Raw genomic sequence first — 19,548 nt, 5'->3', positions numbered from 1 at the left:
CTAGAATTGGAAATTAAAAAAAAAGAAAAAGTGTTTTTTTACCAACTTTTCTATTTCCATAGTCCTATTAGACCCCCCCCCCCACAGGGTTGAACTGCTCTTTGAATAATTGGAATAACACGTTTTAACATTCTGGGAAATAGGGTTTGTATTAGGGTTAGCCAATTCGTTTTGTTTTCCCCATCATTTCCTAGTTTGTTCTACTGTACTGTGCGGGGATCGTAACCTTTATGTACACTGTCGTGCAGCAATGTTTTGCTCTCTCTCTCTCTCTCTCTCTCTCTCTCTCTCTCTCTCACACACACACACACACACACACACACACACACACACACACACACACAGAACTTGTACCAGTTTAAACTTGTCCAAAAATATCACCGGAAAAATTTTGCTGTGAACTCTCAAAATAATATGTTTTTCTTATCTCACAGTTTTCCCCGAAAATTTACTCATTTATACTATGTTCTTTTGGGAACACAAATATTTGTTGTGAATAAGAAATTCCATGTTTAAGAAAAAAGCAAAAAATCAGGAATTTATGTACTACAGAGATTCATCCAGCCTAATAATACCCACAATACAAGTCATTGAACGGTTGTTTTTTCTCTAAAGACGACTATTACCTATATTGGCCAAATTCCAGTTTGAAGGAGGAGTTCAGCCACACTCTCTGTTGGCGACACTGATTATTATTTTAAGGACGGAAATAGAGACGGCCCGTTTTTTTTAAAATAAATTATGTAAATTTATAATTTAAATATTTTATTTGGCATTTTTGTTTAAATTATCTAGCTGTTGTGGATTAATGATTTTTGATTTGTTTTCTTACTGTACCCACTTCCGGTTAAAGGTGAGGTCTTTTTTTTTTTCTTTTTTTTTTTAATGATTTAAGGCGCGTCAACATCTAAGGTTATTGGCGCCCGGAGCTTTTTTTTTCAGTGCACTGCCGGCCTCCGATACAGTGTTCTCTCGTTACAGACAAGACTGTGTCATCACCGGACAGTGTGCTGTTGAAGAAGCTCCTAGGAAGAGAAAATCTAAGGGTCAGCAGCTGGATACGAGCCGGGGACCTCCGCGTCGGTATCCAATACGCTAACCGCATAGCCTTTCCTGGGGAGGTCTTATTGCGATCTTTTTTTTTTTTTTTTAAATTTTATTTTAGGTTTTAATCGGAAATACAGGTTTTCTGGGTCTTTTATCCAGGATTTTTTTTTACCAAGTTGACATTTCCTACCAAGTCTTGTCGGGTTCATAATTTGGGGGGTAAAAAAAAGGCAAAAAGATCAAAAATGCTATTTGGTATTTAGGGTATGTTATACTGGGTGGCGACGCTTCAATAAGCTTTTTGGTCACGATATAGGCTTCCGGGCAATGCTATGTTGATGCGTAAGGCATAGAGATGTATGCTCCACACCCTCTTCGTATGTAAAGTAAAAAGTAAAGTAATTGCCTATTTTTTTCAGGCGGGCAGGTGTCGTTGACAAAGGCAATTAGTAAACATACTTTACTGAAAATTTCTTTTATTAACCTTTAAATAAAATTCAAGGCACAGACCAGTAAATCGAAGCCACTAATCAACAATACATCTTAGCATTGCGGGTCTAGCCTATAACCGCCTAACAAACTTTACTACAAAGTTCTCATATTAACCATTAAATAAAATCCAAGGCCTAGACACTGGGAATCGAACCCACTAAACCAACAATACATCTTAGCATTGCGGGTCTAGCCTATAACCGCTCGGCTTCCGTGGCGCCTGCCTTTTCGTATGTACGAGTATGTTGGTAGGTATATGTGTTTTGTTGGGAATTGTATTGCATTTTGAATGTAATATTGGCAGGACTGCATTTATTTAGCGAGTTAGGTTAGAGAAAGAACCTGTTGATGGATGAAGGTTACCATTTTTATTTTTATTTTTTATTTATTTAAAGAGAATTTTGTAAATATGTGAGTTTGGAAATTAAAATAAAAAACGCGTTGACGATATTCAAATATTATTTTAATTTTCGTATAGCCTGGGACTATAGGCCGGAAATGATCAAGGTTATAGTCCGATTATATGCGTACTATGAATCTAAATCGCGTTAATTATAATGTTTCCATGGCAACCAGTTATAGATCTGGCACCTAGAATTGATATTTCCGTTTAATGTATTAATGGAGAACTCATGTAACCCAAACCCAGCAAATACTTTGCTTCAAACTATTCAATTGTATGTCGTACTAATTGTAATTATCTAGTAAAAGTTTTCATCTGTAATTACTGAATTTGTGTTAATTATTATTAAATTAAATTAATATCTCTGGTACTCTAATCTATTGTTAACACTCGCAGGACTATTGCAGTAATTTACCTATATCATTCTTACTTTCAGTTTGTCTTAAGTGATTGACTTACGTGCAGATGTTCGATTTTTCACCGAAAATACAAGTTTTATGGTCGCCAGAATCAGGGAAATAGGTTTTTCTTTACGATTTTGGTCTCCACTGTCTCAGTGTGTGTGAAATTGCTTTCCAAAGTTCAAACTTGATTATTATTTAGCATGGTTAGCAACAGAAATTGGTAGGAATTGTTACGATTTTGGTGAACCGGAAGTACTGTAACTATTCAATAGATTTTTCATTTTTTTTTTTTTTTAAAAAAAAGCTTTTCTTGAAAATGGCTTCCGCGAATTTAATTTAAACTTTATGTAGTAGTTATCTATACATAAATCTACAAGTTTTTCCCGTAATACTAGATCTCGTCTCCTCTGATCTCTATATTTCCTCACACCGTACTTTATCCTTTGACAAATCCTTCCTTATACGCGCTACCTCTCTCTGGAACTCCTTACCTTCATCTGTCCGCCATGCTCCTACCCTTTATTTTATTAATTTTAATATTTTAGTTTTGTAAATAATTATTTTTATTTATAAATACTTAAAAGTTAGGCCAAACTAATAGGGCCTCTAACTGTACGTGTATTTATTCTCAGGGGACAATAGTCACAGGATAATAAATTTATTTTCTTTGTTCTTCTATATTATATAGTTTCGATTGATTTCTTCTGAAGCGATCAGAATCAAATTATAAACGATTCAGAGTGTAAAGAATATTGTGGCGTTAGAACTAGTAAGAGTAGTGTGGTAAGAAAATTGTCATGTGGAGTGTTCACATGGCTTTTCTGAGATTTTCCCATTAATATACCCTGTTTTCCAAAGGGCGTCTAATTTTCATGATAAATTTTTTTATATTGAGCAGATTTAGTGTCCTTTTTATCCTTGCATTAGTGAATCAATATTTTTTCTCCTTCATAATTCGTCAGGATTATCCCTTCAGGTGGGTGCAGGGGAAAAACAAAAATTATAATATAAAAAAAAAAAAAAACAGGGATTGGTGGAAATTGCCCGGGAGGAATGATTTACAGATCCGCTTCAGAGGTACGTGTTGTCGTGCAACGGCCAGCCGGGGGACTGTACTACTAATCGATTCTCATGAATGATGTATCGCGGGCAAAGTTTTCTTCTTGCTCATTTGAACCATGAACACTCTACACTCTGCTAGTGTTGTTTATGTCCGAGCTCAGCTCGCCCAGTAATCCCTTTACTTAATTAAGTACACTTAATCCCAAATGGAATTCTTTCCCATCACTCGCTCTCTCTCTCTCTCTCTAACAAGAATAGTTAATTGCATGACCGGAAAGAGAGAAAAATAGAAGCATCGTTTTAAGCTCTGATTTGATCAAAAGCAAAACAATATTTAAGCTAGCTCTAATTGTTTTGTAATGATCTTTTAAGTCAGAGAAAATGAATTTAAAAAAAAAGTAACTAATGGCGAACAGACATCTTTAAAACACGTCTTTTTAAAACTAATTTATTTCATTCAATTATTTTTTCTTTCTCACGTCTCAGAAATTGATCTTAGTCGCGCTTGAGCGTATAATTCAGGTGCAGCTTCAGTGTGGGAGATTAGATTGGTTGGGTGGAGTTGTGCGGAGAGGTTGGAGCAGAACAGGAAATGACAACCACTTTTTCTCACTAGTTTGATACTAATTTCCTGATTTCCTTATTAAAAGCAGCAATATCCTTAACTTCCTTCAAACTTGCGATTTCCTTGTCCACCATCTTTACTTCTTAAACATTTCGTGACGGAGTCCAAAGAGAAAAATTCTACGTAAAGCGTATTTCTTTAACGAATGATAATATTTGTGTTGTGACACTTCCTTTTTTACGTTTACTTTGTTAAAAAACAAGCGGCGAGCAGATGTGCTCTAATCTTTTGTAAAATTATTGGGTAATAAGATTTGTACTATTTATTTATATTTAAATACATCAAATAAAATATAAAAAAAAGTAGTAAAATAATGCCTATTAGGTGTCGTGGACGGAGGCGACTAGCAAACATACTTTACTGAAAATTTCTCATATTAACCATTAAATAAAATGCAAGGCCTAGACCAGGGAATCGAACCCACTAAACCAACAATACACCTTAGCATTGCGGGTATAGCCTATAACCGCCTTACATACTTTACTGTAAAGTTCTCATATTAACCATTAAATAAAATCCAAGGCCTAGACCGAGGGAATCGAACCCACTAAACCAACAATACATCTTAGCATTGCGGGTCTAGCCTATAACCGCCTAGCATACTTTACTACAAAGTTCGATACTAATTTCCTGATTTCCTTATTAAAAGCAGCAATATCCTTAACTTCCTTCAAACTTGCGATTTCCTTCCAACCCATTGTTTTCCATCAACAAATGTATCCTCTTTAAAAATCATGAATGATCTTCATGGTGGCCATGGACCAGCTGAAGAACTTGATCCGTGGCCGCGTCTCAATGTTTTCTAAAGTCTTTGAACTTAGAAACTGCGCCATGCTGGATAATATCTGGGAGATTTTTATGTTTTGCCAAGCACACATACACACACACACACACACACACACACACACCTTGCAAATGGAAAGCGCCTCCCCCCCCCCAAAAAGCTTCCCTTGAACCTCCATTTTCTGTGGAAACTGGACCAACCTTAAAGGCTGATCATAATTCCAGTCATAAGAGATGGCCTAGATTGAAACCCAATCATCTGATAGATTAGCCGTTTCTCTAGTTCTGTATTGTAGACACGTGTTGAGGAAATTGAAAAATTTCTAACTGACAACATATTGATGAGAAAATTGTGTGAGAGAGAATTTCACTTATCTTGATGGCTGTGTGATGCCCACTTCCGTTGGTTTCTTATATTCTTCTTCTTCTTCTTCTTCTTCTTCTTCTTCTTCTTCTTCTTCCAACCCCTTAGTTTTCCAATCTTATGTTTAGATAGTGTTTTGCCACTAACGCAAACAGCTCGTTAGATGTTTAGCCCTAGAAGAGATCCTTTTTGATGTAAGTCGTACTTCCTTTGGGAAATCCCTGGCTCTTAAGTGGAGATTATCCAGCTCCATGCAAGTCTCCTAGGCTTGTATACTTGAAAAGCTTCTTTTATGGAGGGCAACAAAATCAGTCTGTAATTGAATTTATCAGTCTCGTCTCGGATCTATTTCAAACAATGCTTTCCGTTTTCCTAGAGAATTATTACAATTGAAAGTTCTTGAAGATCTCCTTATTTGTAATGGATATTCATAGTTTGAATTCCAGCCAATACCGGGGATTATAAAGTTCAAATTTTTGATATCGTAGCCAAATCTAAGTAGCAGAAATGTTTGGGTAAAAAGTAAAGTAAAACTTTACTGAATCATTTTTTTTTAGGGGGGGGGCCATTTCCTCTAACATGGCTCCTAAGATTTTGTTTAATCTATATTTCTAACATGAGTCTAAAACAAAATTAGATCAAGATCATTTTCGGTGTGAAGGGGTTTGGCGTGGTTGGGCTTTTTCGTCTAAAGTTCCGTTTCCAGGGTATGGATTTATCATGTTGTCCGGAAGTTCCGTTTCACAGGGTACTGTTACGTTGGTCGAAAATACAATTTTTTTCAATTTTCATTTTCAAAGTTCCATTTTTTTAAATTAGTTTTGAAAACAAAGATCGATCTTAGTGTATATATACTTATTGCTATAAGAATACATCTATTAGCATGGAGTTGACATTCTCAGTATTACAATTAAAAATAATATCTTTTGCAAAATAAAAAAATTATATACAGTGGTACCAAGGGTTTTCGAACGACTTGACTTTCGAACAAATCGGTATTCGAAAACCCAAACAAGGGTTTTCGAAAATATTGTCCTGAAATCTGAACAAACATTTGGGAACTCGAACACCACCGAGATGAGCCGAGTTGTTTTTTATATTTGTACACTTTTAGATCTTATTTCTTGTTTAGATACCTTGTTTTTTTTACATAAAATATAAAAATTAGGCCAGTAAAACGGCCTAATATTTCGTGGGGCTTAGAAACGAAATAAACTACATACGAGTAGTTTACATTATTTCTTATGGGATAAATTGTTTCGGTTCTCGACCAAATTGATTCTCGACCTCACTTCCGGAACGAATTGTGGTCGAGAACTGAGGTACCACTGTATGTAGTTACAAAATAATAAGGAATATGGTAGAAAAATAAATTAAAACAGCTCTGAAGATTTCGCGTATTACGCAAAAGAGAAAAGAAAACAGAACTACTAATTAATGGAAACACAGTTCTTCACCTTGGCCACAGTCTACAGATCTCTCTAATAGGTAAAAATAAACATTGATAGGTCTTAGTGAACATCTGTAACATTAATATCATATAATTTTTTTGATAAAAATTGTGACTTTTAAGAAAATTTAATAACTAAACTGCGGTAAGAGGAAGTTACTAGATTTTTTTTTATTTTTAAGTTTCCTTGTTGGTAGAACGTCTTGAATTTCCGGTGGTTATTGGGCAAGCCCTGGTGATATGCTTGGCACTTCCTGTACCTAGGTATTTATCTGTTTGCTCTATATAATTATGTGGGCAACTTCTAGCCTAGAAAGATGTAAGTATTTTACTTTGTAATATATTTAAGAAAGTGTTTAGCCGGTACCCAAACTGAAGTAACAAGTTGGGTATATTTTAATTTGGTCGGGTCGTGCCAGCCAGCCAGTCTGTCTCTCTCTATCTCCGTGAGTCCAACAGAACTCTTCCCCCACTCTCCAAAGACTTTGGACACCGGCCAATTTTCCTTGGAGTGTGGAAGTCCCCCCCCCCCTACCCGCCTGCCACAGCTCTCCTGGAATTACTTCACATCTTATTCCCAGAGCCGTAATGCATAATATTTACTGCTATTATAAGGATATTACTTTCACTTACTTCCTGAATGAAGACCGTTCAATTTTTCCTTCTGTTTTCACCTCTTTTTACTCGCTCCATAGAGTATGAAAAATGGTTTTCCTTAGATAGTCGTTGAGTTCAAATTTGGTAATTGGTTCTGGTGCTCAGCGTACGGGGGGGGGATAATTAATAGATTTTCCGTCTTTTGAGATTTCCGGTAAAATGGCTTCCAGGCTTTTCTGTAAACTTCTTGTAATACATTAGATTCTGGTAGGTTTATTACCCCCCCTTTTTTAAGGGCGTTTCCATAGAAAGGATTCCCACATTAAGGCCACATTTCAGAGTAATGTAGAGTTAAATGTTGTTTAGAGTTAATATGGGGTCAAATGTTCCGATTTCAGAGGAATTGATGAGTTAGAACCTTGGGAATAGGAGACTTCCTAGTCGTGGGAGTCTGTGTACCAGGTTTTTGTATTTGCTTTGTAATTAGGTAATAAACTGTACTTTATTACACCTCGTGCGCCCTCAGTAAATAAATTAGCCCTTCTCTATGATTTATTGATTCTTCACCTACCCTAGTATCCTTTCTTTCCTTTTTTATGGATGTAGCCGTTGTTCGTCGTAAAGTTTATACTTAAGTTGTTGGGGGAGGGTTCTGGGAGGACTAGCCAGGATGTTACCCATGGGAAATCCCTTTGAGGTACTTTCTGCAAGCAGGTAAAAAAAAGAGGGGGCAGCCATACCGATCGCCGCCATTTTGAAAGTATCTTTTACTATTCTTGCAACGCTACTACAGATATTTTGAATTATAGATCAAGTTTTGGTCCTTTTTTTTTTAGGAGGGGGGAGCACTTGATGGGAGTAATTAAATTTTAATGAATAAATTGGGTTAATAGATTGTTGCTCGTCCATTCCCTGGAGAACTGCGTTCAGTTTTATGGAATTCTCCTGTGTGATAGTGAAGTTACGAGATTTGGCTGCGCTGTCCTACCAGTACCTAGCAACGTAATCAAGATCCTCCAGCCTTCATGTTGCCTAGATATCGAAACTCGGCTAATTCATGAAAAGGTTATCGCAAAAGAGTAATTGTGGGTTTTTATTTTGCTTAAACGGGGGCCGCGTTCGAACCCTGGCCAATACTTTATGAAGACACTTTCAGCAAAACATTTAAGAAAGGTTAATCCGTGCTCTATATTCTCCGTTCTTCCGCGGCCGCCGGGACTCCGCAGTTTTCTTCAATACGACGCGTGGCTGGTCTTAAGTTGATTGCACTTTCCCTTTGTAGGCACTTGGAAGACCCTTGATTGCTCCAAGTTTCATTTGGTTTGGCTCGACTCTTTTCCCGTGAAAAGTCGTTAGAAACTTGCTGAATAAGGCTTGCTAGGGCATTATTTTTCCCGATTATTGCTTCAGACTCACGTTTTTTTGAGCCTTAAACCGGTTGTTTCCGGTGAAAATGATGACCTTCCGGTTATTTACCGTGTGCATAATAAATCTTTACTGTTAGCCGTATGAGGATCAAAAGATGGAGTGATCACTTTCACACTAAGTTGCTGGCAAAGTCCCAGCCTTCGCTTCCATTGAGCTTAGAATTAAAGTATAATTGTTTCAATATTAAGACTATAAATCTTGTTTCTGTATGAATCTTGTACACCCACATAAATATCTGATTATTGGCAATATTATTGTTTCTCCAGTTGGTGCGTTCGTATAAATATGTAAATCCAAAGATATACCAATGTGTAGGCGTCACAGAATGTATGAGAGGCTTATTTATCTGACAAACAGCAGCACAACTTTACACTCTGTTCACCATTAATATTTAATGAGTTATTCAAATAATCACTCCCATTATATGCACATTATTTAGCTAGATTTAAATCTAAATTTCCTTCCAAAAAGAAAAGAGAGTCTCGTATGCAGGAGCGTAATGGCAGTCACTTTGTCATTACAAAGAGAAAAATTTGTAGAGCTAACATTTGTGTAAATTAGACGCCACGATGGCCGAGCAGTTATAGGCTAGACCCGCAAAGCTAAGATGTATTGTTGGTTTATTGGGTTCGATTCCCCCTGGTCTAAGCCTTGTATTTTATTTAATGGTAAATATGAGAACTTTGTAGTAAAGTATGCTAGGCGGTTATAGGCTATACCCGCAATGCTAAGGTGTATTGTTGGTTTAGTGGGTTCGATTCCCCTGGTCTAGGCCTTGGATTTTATTTAATGGGTAATAAGAGAAATTTACAGTAATGTATGTTTGCTAGTCGCCTCCGTCCACGACACCTAATAGGCATTATTTTACTATTTTTTTTTTTTTTTTTTGGCGCATCAACAGCTGAGGTTATTAGCGCCCGGAGCTTTTTCCAGTGCACTGCCGGCCTCCGGACAGTGTTCTCTCGTTACAGACAACACTGTCCATCACCGGACAGTGAGCTGTAAGAAGCTCCTAGGAAGAGAAAATCTAAGGGTCAGCTGCTGGATTCGAACCCGGGACCTCCGCGTGGGAGTCCAGTATGCTAACCTCATAGCTAATCCCTTCCCTACTACTATTTTTTATATTTTATTTGATGTATTTAAATATAAATAAATAGTACAAATCTTATTACCCAATAATTTTACAAAAGATTAGAGCACATCTGCTCGCCGCTTGTTTTTTAACAAAGTAAACGTAAAAAAGGAAGTGTCACAACACAAATATTATCATTTGTTAAAGAAATACGCTTTACGTAGAATTTTTCTCTTTGGACTCCGTCACGAAATGTTGTAAGAAGTAAAGATGGTGGACAAGGAAATCTCTTCTAATAATGAGAAAACAAATTTTTTATAAAGGAATAAAAAGCTTCAATTTCATTATTTATCTTTGCCCCAGAATACCAAAAAGGAGATGTAAAAAAGTAACTTTTACAGTTTTATTATTATTTATTTTTTTAAATGATTTAAGACGCGTCAACATCTGCGCCCGGAGCTTTTTACAGTGCACTGCCGGCCTCCGGACAGTGTTCTCTCGTTACATACAACACTGTAACATCACCGGGACAGTGAGCTATAAGAAGCTCTCTAGGAAGAGAGAAAAAAAAAAAATCTAAGTGCCTGGTAGCTGGTTTCGAACCCGGGACCTCCATGTGGGAATCCAATACAGCTAACCGTATAGCTGATCTCTTCCCTTATAATTTGGTTCTCCAAATTTCTTTATACTATGATTTATCTTTCGAACTTATAAATGTTCTCTACATCTAAAGTAAAATGGTCGGTCTAAATATTTTTACCAATGCCACCCAATTTTACAATTTAATGCTAATTTGTCTGCATTGTCCCCCCCCCCCTCTTTGGGAAATGTAAGTATTTTTAGATCTTTAAAAATTTATTTTCCTGATATCAGTCTACTACTTTTATTTGTTCATGGTTATGTAAGCCTCAGTTTATTATAGCGATATAAAACATGAGCAAATAATAATTTTATAAAGAAAACATATAATAAAAAGGTTCTGTTGGAGTTTATTTTTGTCATTCTACGTAGCAAAAAATGGAAAAAGAAATGAGTAATGGGGTTAGCATTTTTGGATATGTGAAACGGTATTAGCTGTGAAAACGACAAATTTCGCCGGAAGTAGATTTAATATGCGCATATAAAGTACTCGCCGCGTATAAAAGCTGATAGGTGCACTTAGCGAAGAAAAATCTTATAACCATAAAAACATGCCAATGGCGATTTTCATTTAACTTGGGTACTCCCTGGTAGATGTACAAACTTCTGCAAGAAATATTGTCCAGGAAGTTACGCGATTATGGTAAATTTTTGGAAACATGGGATGATTTATTTTTATTTTTTGGTATTTCTGTAAAATACCATTTTAATTATGCGCGGTGTTGTCGTCTTAGAATATCGTTAAGATGGGATTAAACGAGTGGCTAAAGCACGAAGTAATGTCTGAAGGAAATTCTTAAACCGAATGTACCACTGTATTGAACGTACTTCAAAAATGGTTTCTAATTTACCTCTGCCCCCTCGTAAAAGACTGCATTGATTTTGTTTATTTTTTAGTATTCTGTACTCACTGTAGTCTATAACTTTCATTTAAAAGATTTTCCCCTCCAAAATTCGATTAAAGGCACTTTTTGGCGCAGTGGAGTCGTTGGAAGGCTCCCCTCCAAAGTGCCGTTTTAGTGTGATGAGCAAGCCCTTACGTTAAAATATTTTAAAAAAAGTGTCCCCCCAAAAAAATCTCGCTAAATATCCAAGTTTAAAAGGAAAATGCCACTACCGGAAGTACTATTTACTTGAAAGGATTTTCCACTTTTCTGAGATTTCCTCCCCCTAAAAGTGTCATTTCCGTTTTAATGCGTAGTTTTAAAATTATGCCTCTTTTTTTTTGGCCCAGAGTTCGATTTTAGGCCAAATCAGCTGATTGGACACTTAATGATTACGTAGTTTTAAGAAAAAATTGTCATAGATTTTCCACCAGTAAGTGCACCCAGTGTTTCTCAGTACTTCCTGAAGGAAACGAATTCCAGTTTGCATTAACGTTTTTCTCCATTTTCCATTTCTGTTAAATACATTTTATTTCTCTATTTTTTGGTTTTCATTATAAAACTGTTTATTTATTTATTTATTTTGTTCTTTTGTTTTAGGTAAGTGAAAAACTTAATGGAGATATTTCCCTTTAATGAGATCTAATTTTTCCGCATATTATACTTTAATTTGATGGCTAGAAAATTATTATTAAAGGTATGAACTGTTATTATTTTTTATTTTCATTTCTTTTCTTTTCATATTATTGTTTGAGTTGTCTTTTATATGTTTTTTTTACGCTCCTTTTTATTGTATTATAATTATTTATTTATTTTATTTTTTCATGTTTATTCTTGTCTATAAACAATGTTTTTTCTCTTTTAGAGTGTTTGATTCTACATCTTAATTGGGTACGAATTAATTATATCAGAATTTTAACAATCACAACCTCGGCAATATTTAATACAGTCGGACGTAAGATTAACTATTGCTTGATACTTTATTTTCCTCCAGTGTACTTAAGAGAAAGGTACTTAATTTGTGCTGTTCAGTTCACCGGAGATGTCCATGCTGAGAACGAAAAAGTGATATTCACCAAGTGGCTCTAATAACAATATTATGTTAAGCACCAGATATGGTTTATATATTTCGAATTCGAAGAATATTCATAGCTTAGGACGTAGATTTACTTAGAGAAAGAACTTAGAGAGTGTTCTATGGGTGAACAGAATTCTCAATTGAAAATAAAAAAAAACGTTAAAAATTGGTTAAGTTGGCAATGCTGGATCATATCTTTGATTGTATACGTCATGGCACGCCTGTTAATTGTATCTTTAACCGCTTTCGGGCTTTCTTTAATCATCCATCGCAGGTAGATTAAACATGCAATACATGGACGTCAGCATGGTTTGCCTACTCATTGTAACAAACTTTTTCTATTGATAATGTGATTTAGGTCTGCAGTGCTTGATAATATCTTTGAATTTATCCAACGTGGCACGCAAGTTTGTTGTATCTTTAACCGCTTTCGGACTTTCATCCATCACCAGAGGTTGGGGGATCACTCATTTTGTTTCCTTGAAAATGTCTCCTCCGATTCTCTGTAACCCCGCCCCCACTTGTGTGGATAATTTAAATTTGAATAATTTCTCTGGTGCAAATTTATTTTCCAAATTGAGTTGCGTAATTTAGAATGTTGCTGTAGGTTCGCAGTTTGAGGATAGCAGTTTAGAGGTAATTGTGAGTTCTTTTTGCAGATATTTATTTATTTTTTTTCGCCCAACTGTAATGTAAAGATACTTTTGTTGTGTCTGCCGCCGGATGTGACGACGGTTGTTGGTGATTATTGGCGAGCGCGCGAGCGTTCTTCCGGTGTATTGGCATGCAGTAACCGTCCGTGTGTTTGTATGTAGATGTGTTGCGTGTGTTTGTATATATGTGTGAGCACAATGCTCTTCTACAGCCTGTATATACTTTTGTTGATAGCTTTTTAAAGTGAAATGAAGAGAAATAAGAACTGAACTAGAACTATAGCTGAGAGAGCCTGTAAACTACTCGTTACTTAGCTGCAGGCCAAGATGGCTCTTAGGCAGTTAACATTCCGATCTCAACTTGTGTACATCTTAGGCCATGTGTTTACAAAGAAGGGTGGGGGAAGGGGGGAGAGAGAAAAGTGTTACATTACCAATACTATCGATCTATTGTACTCCTACACATAAAACCTACACTTACTGCCCCCTCCTCTCCAACCCAATCCTATTTCTAGCGTTACCACTAACTAAGGTGGGAAGGTGATTTACATAAATATTAGTTTAAAGTTAACCACCTAATTTCTCTTGTTTAAACTGGCCTGAAAGCAAACTAGCCTGAAGGAATCAAAGACGTTCCCTTAGTTTTTTGGGAAATATTTCGATCTAAAACTTACGATTATCTCTCTCTCTGATAGCTTCGGACGGAAGCAGTCAACCGGAATTACCGTTATATTTAGTGATAGCTTTTTTTTTTTTTTTTTTTTTTTTTTAATAAAAGGAGGGGATCAGCTGAGTGGTTAGCGTGTACTGGATTGCAACGCGCAAATCACGGTTTCGATACCAGCTGCTAGCCCTTAGATTTTCTCCTAGGTAGGGCTTCTTGCAGCTCACTCTCTGGTGATGGAATTTGTAATGAATATTTTGAAATAAGCCAAGACATCATTGTTGATGAAATCGTTTGAATTAGGATTGGATCTAATACCTCAAGCAGTCGTAGATTAGGTGCTCAACATCTCCGGGCACTTGCACTTCTGGTGTCAAAGATTTACCGTTTGAATTAGGGTTGGATCTAGTATCGCATGCAGTCTTGTATTAGGTGTTCAACATCTCCGGGCACTTGTAGTCCTGGCGTTAAAGATTTACAGTTTGAATTCGGGTTGGATCTAGTACCGCAAGTAGTCATAGATTAGGAGGTCTACATCTCCGGGCACTTGTAGTCCTGGCGTCAAAGATTTACCGTTTGAATTAGGATTGGATCTAGCGCCGCAAGCAGTCATGGATTAGGTGGTCAATATCTCCGGGCGCTTGCTGTCCTTAGGCGTTTGCTATCAATTAGACACTGTGCAAATATGCTTAGAGTTGACCTTGTGACGACTAACTTTTTTTTGTGAGGTCAGTACCGTCTGTATTCTTGCCAATGCTGTACCCAAATCTGAATCAATTGGTTTTATGGTTAGTGCTTGTTAAAATTCTAGCTGGTTTTCGTTCTTCGATGTTTGTGCGTCTATCTTTCTTTCGGTTTGTGCAGTGTTTGGTTTTAATAATTTCTGTACGAAACATTGCAGGTAGTTCATCCCCGATTATTCTAAGAAGACTGGAAGAGCTGGCTACTGATAGAGCTCTTCTTGGTGCCACTTACTTAATAGATTGTGGAAAATAATTAATTTGTAAAGTAATTGCCTATTTTTTCAGGCGTGCTTTACGTAGCAACTACCAAATTAGGTATCGTGGACGGAGGCGACTAGAAAACATACTTTACTACAAGTTCCCTTATTAACCATTAAATAGAATCCAAGACCGTGGAATCGAACCCACTAACCAACAATACATCTTAGCATTGCGGGTCTAGTCTATAACCGCGTAACATACATTACTATAAATTCCTCACATTTACCATTAAACGAAATCCAAGGCTTAGAGACCAGGGAATCGAACCCACTAAACCAGTGGTTCTTAACTGGTGTTCCGCGAATATGGTCCAAGTGTACCGCGAAATTTCAATTTTAAATATATTGAAATTTAGAAACTTAGGAAAGATACGAAAACAAAAAATTGTTCCTTTTTTTTAATTTGAATTTAATTTTAAGTTCATGCTAAATACCGAATTTCAAATTATTTAATGTTAGTGTTCCGCGAGAAAAATATATACATGTAATTGTGTTCCGCGTCTGTAAAATGGTTAAGAACCACTGATATAAAGGGTTGAAAATTTTTTGGGTAATGAAATTCTGTAAAATTATGGCCGTTCTATATCTCCCACTGTGAACCACGTATTGGTATGGAATTTTGTTCTCTTATACACTTTGTTTTCCTCAATTATAAACTATAGTTATTTTGTGCACAGATCTATAAATATAGAAGATATAAAGGGTTGAAAATTTTTTGGGTCATGAAATTCTGTAAAATTATGGCCGTTCTATATCTCCCACTGTGAACCACGTATAGGTATGGAATTTTGTTCTCTTATACACTTTGTTTTTCTCAATTATAAACTATAGTTATTTTGTGCACAGATCTATAAATGTAGAAGATATAAAGGGTTGAAAATTTTTTGGGTCATGAAATTCTGTAAAATTATGGCCGTTCTATATCTCCCACTGTGAACCACGTATTGGTATGGAATTTTGTTCTCTTATACACTCTGTTTTTCTCAATTATAAACTATAGTTATTTTGTGCACAGATCTATAAATGTAGAAGATATAAAGGGTTGAAAATTTTTTGGGTCATGAAATTCTGTAAAATTATGGCCGTTCTATATCTCCCACTGTGAACCACGTATAGGTATGGAATTTTGTTCTCTTATACACTTTGTTTTTCTCAATTATAAACTATAGTTATTTTGTGCACAGATCTATAAATGTAGAAGATATAAAGGGTTGAAAATTTTTTGGGTCATGAAATTCTGTAAAATTATGGCCGTTCTATATCTCCCACTGTGAACCACGTATAGGTATGGAATTTTGTTCTCTTATACACTTTGTTTTTCTCAATTATAAACTATAGTTATTTTGTGCACAGATCTATAAATGTAGAAGATATAAAGGGTTGAAAATTTTTTGGGTCATGAAATTCTGTAAAATTATGGCCGTTCTATATCTCCCACTGTAAACCACGTATTGGTATGGAATTTTGTTCTCTTATACACTCTGTTTTTCTCAATTATAAACTATAGTTATTTTGTGCACAGATCTATAAATGTAGAAGATATAAAGGGTTGAAAATTTTTTGGGTCATGAAATTCTGTAAAATTATGGCCGTTCTATATCTCCCACTGTGAACCACGTATTGGTATGGAATTTTGTTCTCTTATACACTTTGTTTTTCTCAATTATAAACTATAGTTATTTTGTGCACAGATCTATAAATGTAGAAGATATAAAGGGTTGAAAATTTTTTGGGTCATGAAATTCTGTAAAATTATGGCCGTTCTATATCTCCCACTGTGAACCACGTATTGGTATGGAATTTTGTTCTCTTATACACTTTGTTTTTCTCAATTATAAACTATAGTTATTTTGTGCACAGATCTATAAATGTAGAAGGTATAAAGGGTTGAAAATTTTTTGGGTCATGAAATTCTGTAAAATTATGGCCGTTCTATATCTCCCACTGTGAACCACGTATTGGTATGGATTTTGTTCTCTTATACACTTTGTTTTTCTCAATTATAAACTATAGTTATTTTGTGCACAGATCTATAAATGTAGAAGATATAAAGGGTTGAAAATTTTTTGGGTCATGAAATTCTGTAAAATTTTGGCCGTTCTATATCTCCCACTGTGAACCACGTATTGTTATGGAATTTTGTTCTCTTATACACTTTATTTTTCTCAATTATAAACTATAGTTATTTTGTGCACCCATCTATAAATGTAGAAGATATAAAGGGTTGAAAATTTTTTGGGTCATGAAATTCTGTAAAATTATGGCCGTTCTATATCTCCCACTGTGAACCACGTATTGGTATGGAATTTTGTTCTCTTATACACTTTGTTTTTCTCAATTATAAACTATAGTTATTTTGTGCACAGATCTATAAATGTAGAAGATATAAAGGGTTGAAAATTTTTTGGGTCATGAAATTCTGTAAAATTATGGCCGTTCTATATCTCCCACTGTGAACCACGTATTGGTATGGAATTTTGTTCTCTTATACACTTTGTTTTTCTCAATTATAAACTATAGTTATTTTGTGCACAGATCTATAAATGTAGAAGATATAAAGGGTTGAAATTTTTTTGGGTCATGAAATTCTGTAAAATTATGGCCGTTCTATATCTCCCACTGTGAACCACGTATTGGTATGGAATTTTGTTCTCTTATACACTTTGTTTTTCTCAATTATAAACTATAGTTATTTTGTGCACAGATCTATAAATGTAGAAGATATAAAGGGTTGAAAATTTTTTGGGTCATGAAATTCTGTAAAATTATGGCCGTTCTATATCTCCCACTGTGAACCACGTATTGGTATGGAATTTTGTTCTCTTATACACTTTGTTTTTCTCAATTATAAACTATAGTTATTTTGTGCACAGATCTATAAATGTAGAAGGTATAAAGGGTTGAAAATTTTTTGGGTCATGAAATTCTGTAAAATTATGGCCGTTCTATATCTCCCACTGTGAACCACGTATTGGTATGGATTTTGTTCTCTTATACACTTTGTTTTTCTCAATTATAAACTATAGTTATTTTGTGCACAGATCTATAAATGTAGAAGATATAAAGGGTTGAAAATTTTTTGGGTCATGAAATTCTGTAAAATTTTGGCCGTTCTATATCTCCCACTGTGAACCACGTATTGGTATGGAATTTTGTTCTCTTATACACTTTATTTTTCTCAATTATAAACTATAGTTATTTTGTGCACCCATCTATAAATGTAGAAGATATAAAGGGTTGAAAATTTTTTGGGTCATGAAATTCTGTAAAATTATGGCCGTTCTATATCTCCCACTGTGAACCACGTATTGGTATGGAATTTTGTTCTCTTATACACTTTGTTTTTCTCAATTATAAACTATAGTTATTTTGTGCACAGATCTATAAATGTAGAAGATATAAAGGGTTGAAAATTTTTTGGGTCATGAAATTCTGTAAAATTATGGCCGTTCTATATCTCCCACTGTGAACCACGTATTGGTATGGAATTTTGTTCTCTTATACACTTTGTTTTTCTCAATTATAAACTATAGATATTTTGTGCACAGATCTATAAATGTAGAAGATATAAAGGGTTGAAAATTTTTTGGGTCATGAAATTCTGTAAAATTATGGCCGTTCTATATCTCCCATTGTGAACCACGTATTGGTATGGAATTTTGTTCTCTTATACACTTTGTTTTTCTCAATTATAAACTATAGTTATTTTGTGCATAGATCTATAAATGTAGAAGATATAAAGGGTTGAAAATTTTTTGGGTCATGAAATTCTGTAAAATTATGGCCGTTCTATATCTCTCACTGTGAACCACGTATTGGTATGGAATTTTGTTCTCTTATACACTTTATTTTTCTCAATTATAAACTATAGTTATTTTGTGCACAGATCTATAAATGTAGAAGATATAAAGGGTTGAAAATTTTTGGGGTCCTTAAATACTGTAAAATTATGGCCGTTCTATATCTCCCACTGTGAACCACGTATTGGTATGGAATTTTGTTCTCTTATACACTTTGTTTTTCTCAATTATAAACTATAGTTATTTTGTGCACACATCTATAAATGTAGAAGATATAAAAGGTTGAAATTTTTTTGGGTCATGAAATTCTGTAAAATTATGGCCGTTCTATATCTCCCACTGTGAACCACGTATTTGTATGGAATTTTGTTCTCTTATACACTTTGTTTTTCTCAATTATAAACTATAGTTATTTTGTGCACAAATCTATAAATGTAGAAGATATAAAGGGTTGAAATTTTTTTGGGTCATGAAATTCTGTAAAATTATGGCCGTTTTATATCTCCCACTGTGAACCACGTATTTGTATGGAATTTTGTTCTCTTATACAGTTTGTTTTTCTCAATTATAAACTATAGTTATTTTGTGCACAGATCTATAAATGTAGAAGATATAAAGGGTTGAAAATTTTTTGGGTCATGAAATTTTGTAAAATTATGGCCGTTCTATATCTCCCAGTGTGAACCACGTATTGGTATGGAATTTTGTTCTCTTATACACTTTGTTTTTCTCAATTATAAACTATAGTTATTTTGTGCACAGATCTATAAATGTAGAAGATATAAAGGGTTGAAAATTTTTTGGGTCATGAAATTCTGTAAAATTATGGCCGTTCTATATCTCCCAGTGTGAACCACGTATTGGTATGGAATTTTGTTCTCTTATACACTTTGTTTTTCTCAATTATAAACTATAGTTATTTTGTGCACAGATCTATAAATGTAGAAGATATAAAGGGTTGAAAATTTTTTGGGTCATGAAATTCTGTAAAATTATGGCCGTTCTTTATCTCCCACTGTGAACCACGTATTGGTATGGAATTTTTTTCTCTTATACACTTTGTTTTTCTCAATTATAAACTATAGTTATTTTGTGCACAG

General features: G+C 34.9%; 2 protein-coding genes across 10 annotated transcripts in view; both read left to right on the top strand.

The window, feature by feature from the left end:
• The window catches only part of LOC141459686 (uncharacterized), a 34,417-nt gene extending 22,180 nt beyond the window's left edge, over window positions 1-12,237 (top strand). Inside the window, exon 2 of the mRNA XM_074139040.1 lies at window positions 11,851-12,237. Coding sequence (XP_073995141.1) covers window positions 11,851-11,886 — 36 coding nt within the window. The 3' untranslated portion in view covers window positions 11,887-12,237. The remainder of the gene's footprint in view (window positions 1-11,850) is intronic.
• The window catches only part of LOC141459667 (serine/threonine-protein kinase MARK2-like), a 280,726-nt gene that overhangs the window by 46,953 nt on the left and 214,225 nt on the right, over window positions 1-19,548 (top strand). The gene's annotated exons all lie outside the window — the stretch shown is intronic.

Source organism: Rhodnius prolixus, unplaced genomic scaffold (genome assembly GCF_049639745.1).
Source record: "Rhodnius prolixus isolate KJV_2025 unplaced genomic scaffold, Rpr scaffold_17, whole genome shotgun sequence".
Taxonomy (NCBI): Eukaryota; Metazoa; Arthropoda; class Insecta; order Hemiptera; family Reduviidae; genus Rhodnius; species Rhodnius prolixus.
The sequence above is the reverse complement of the archived record's forward strand: the minus strand, read 5'-3'. Positions and strand labels throughout refer to the sequence as shown.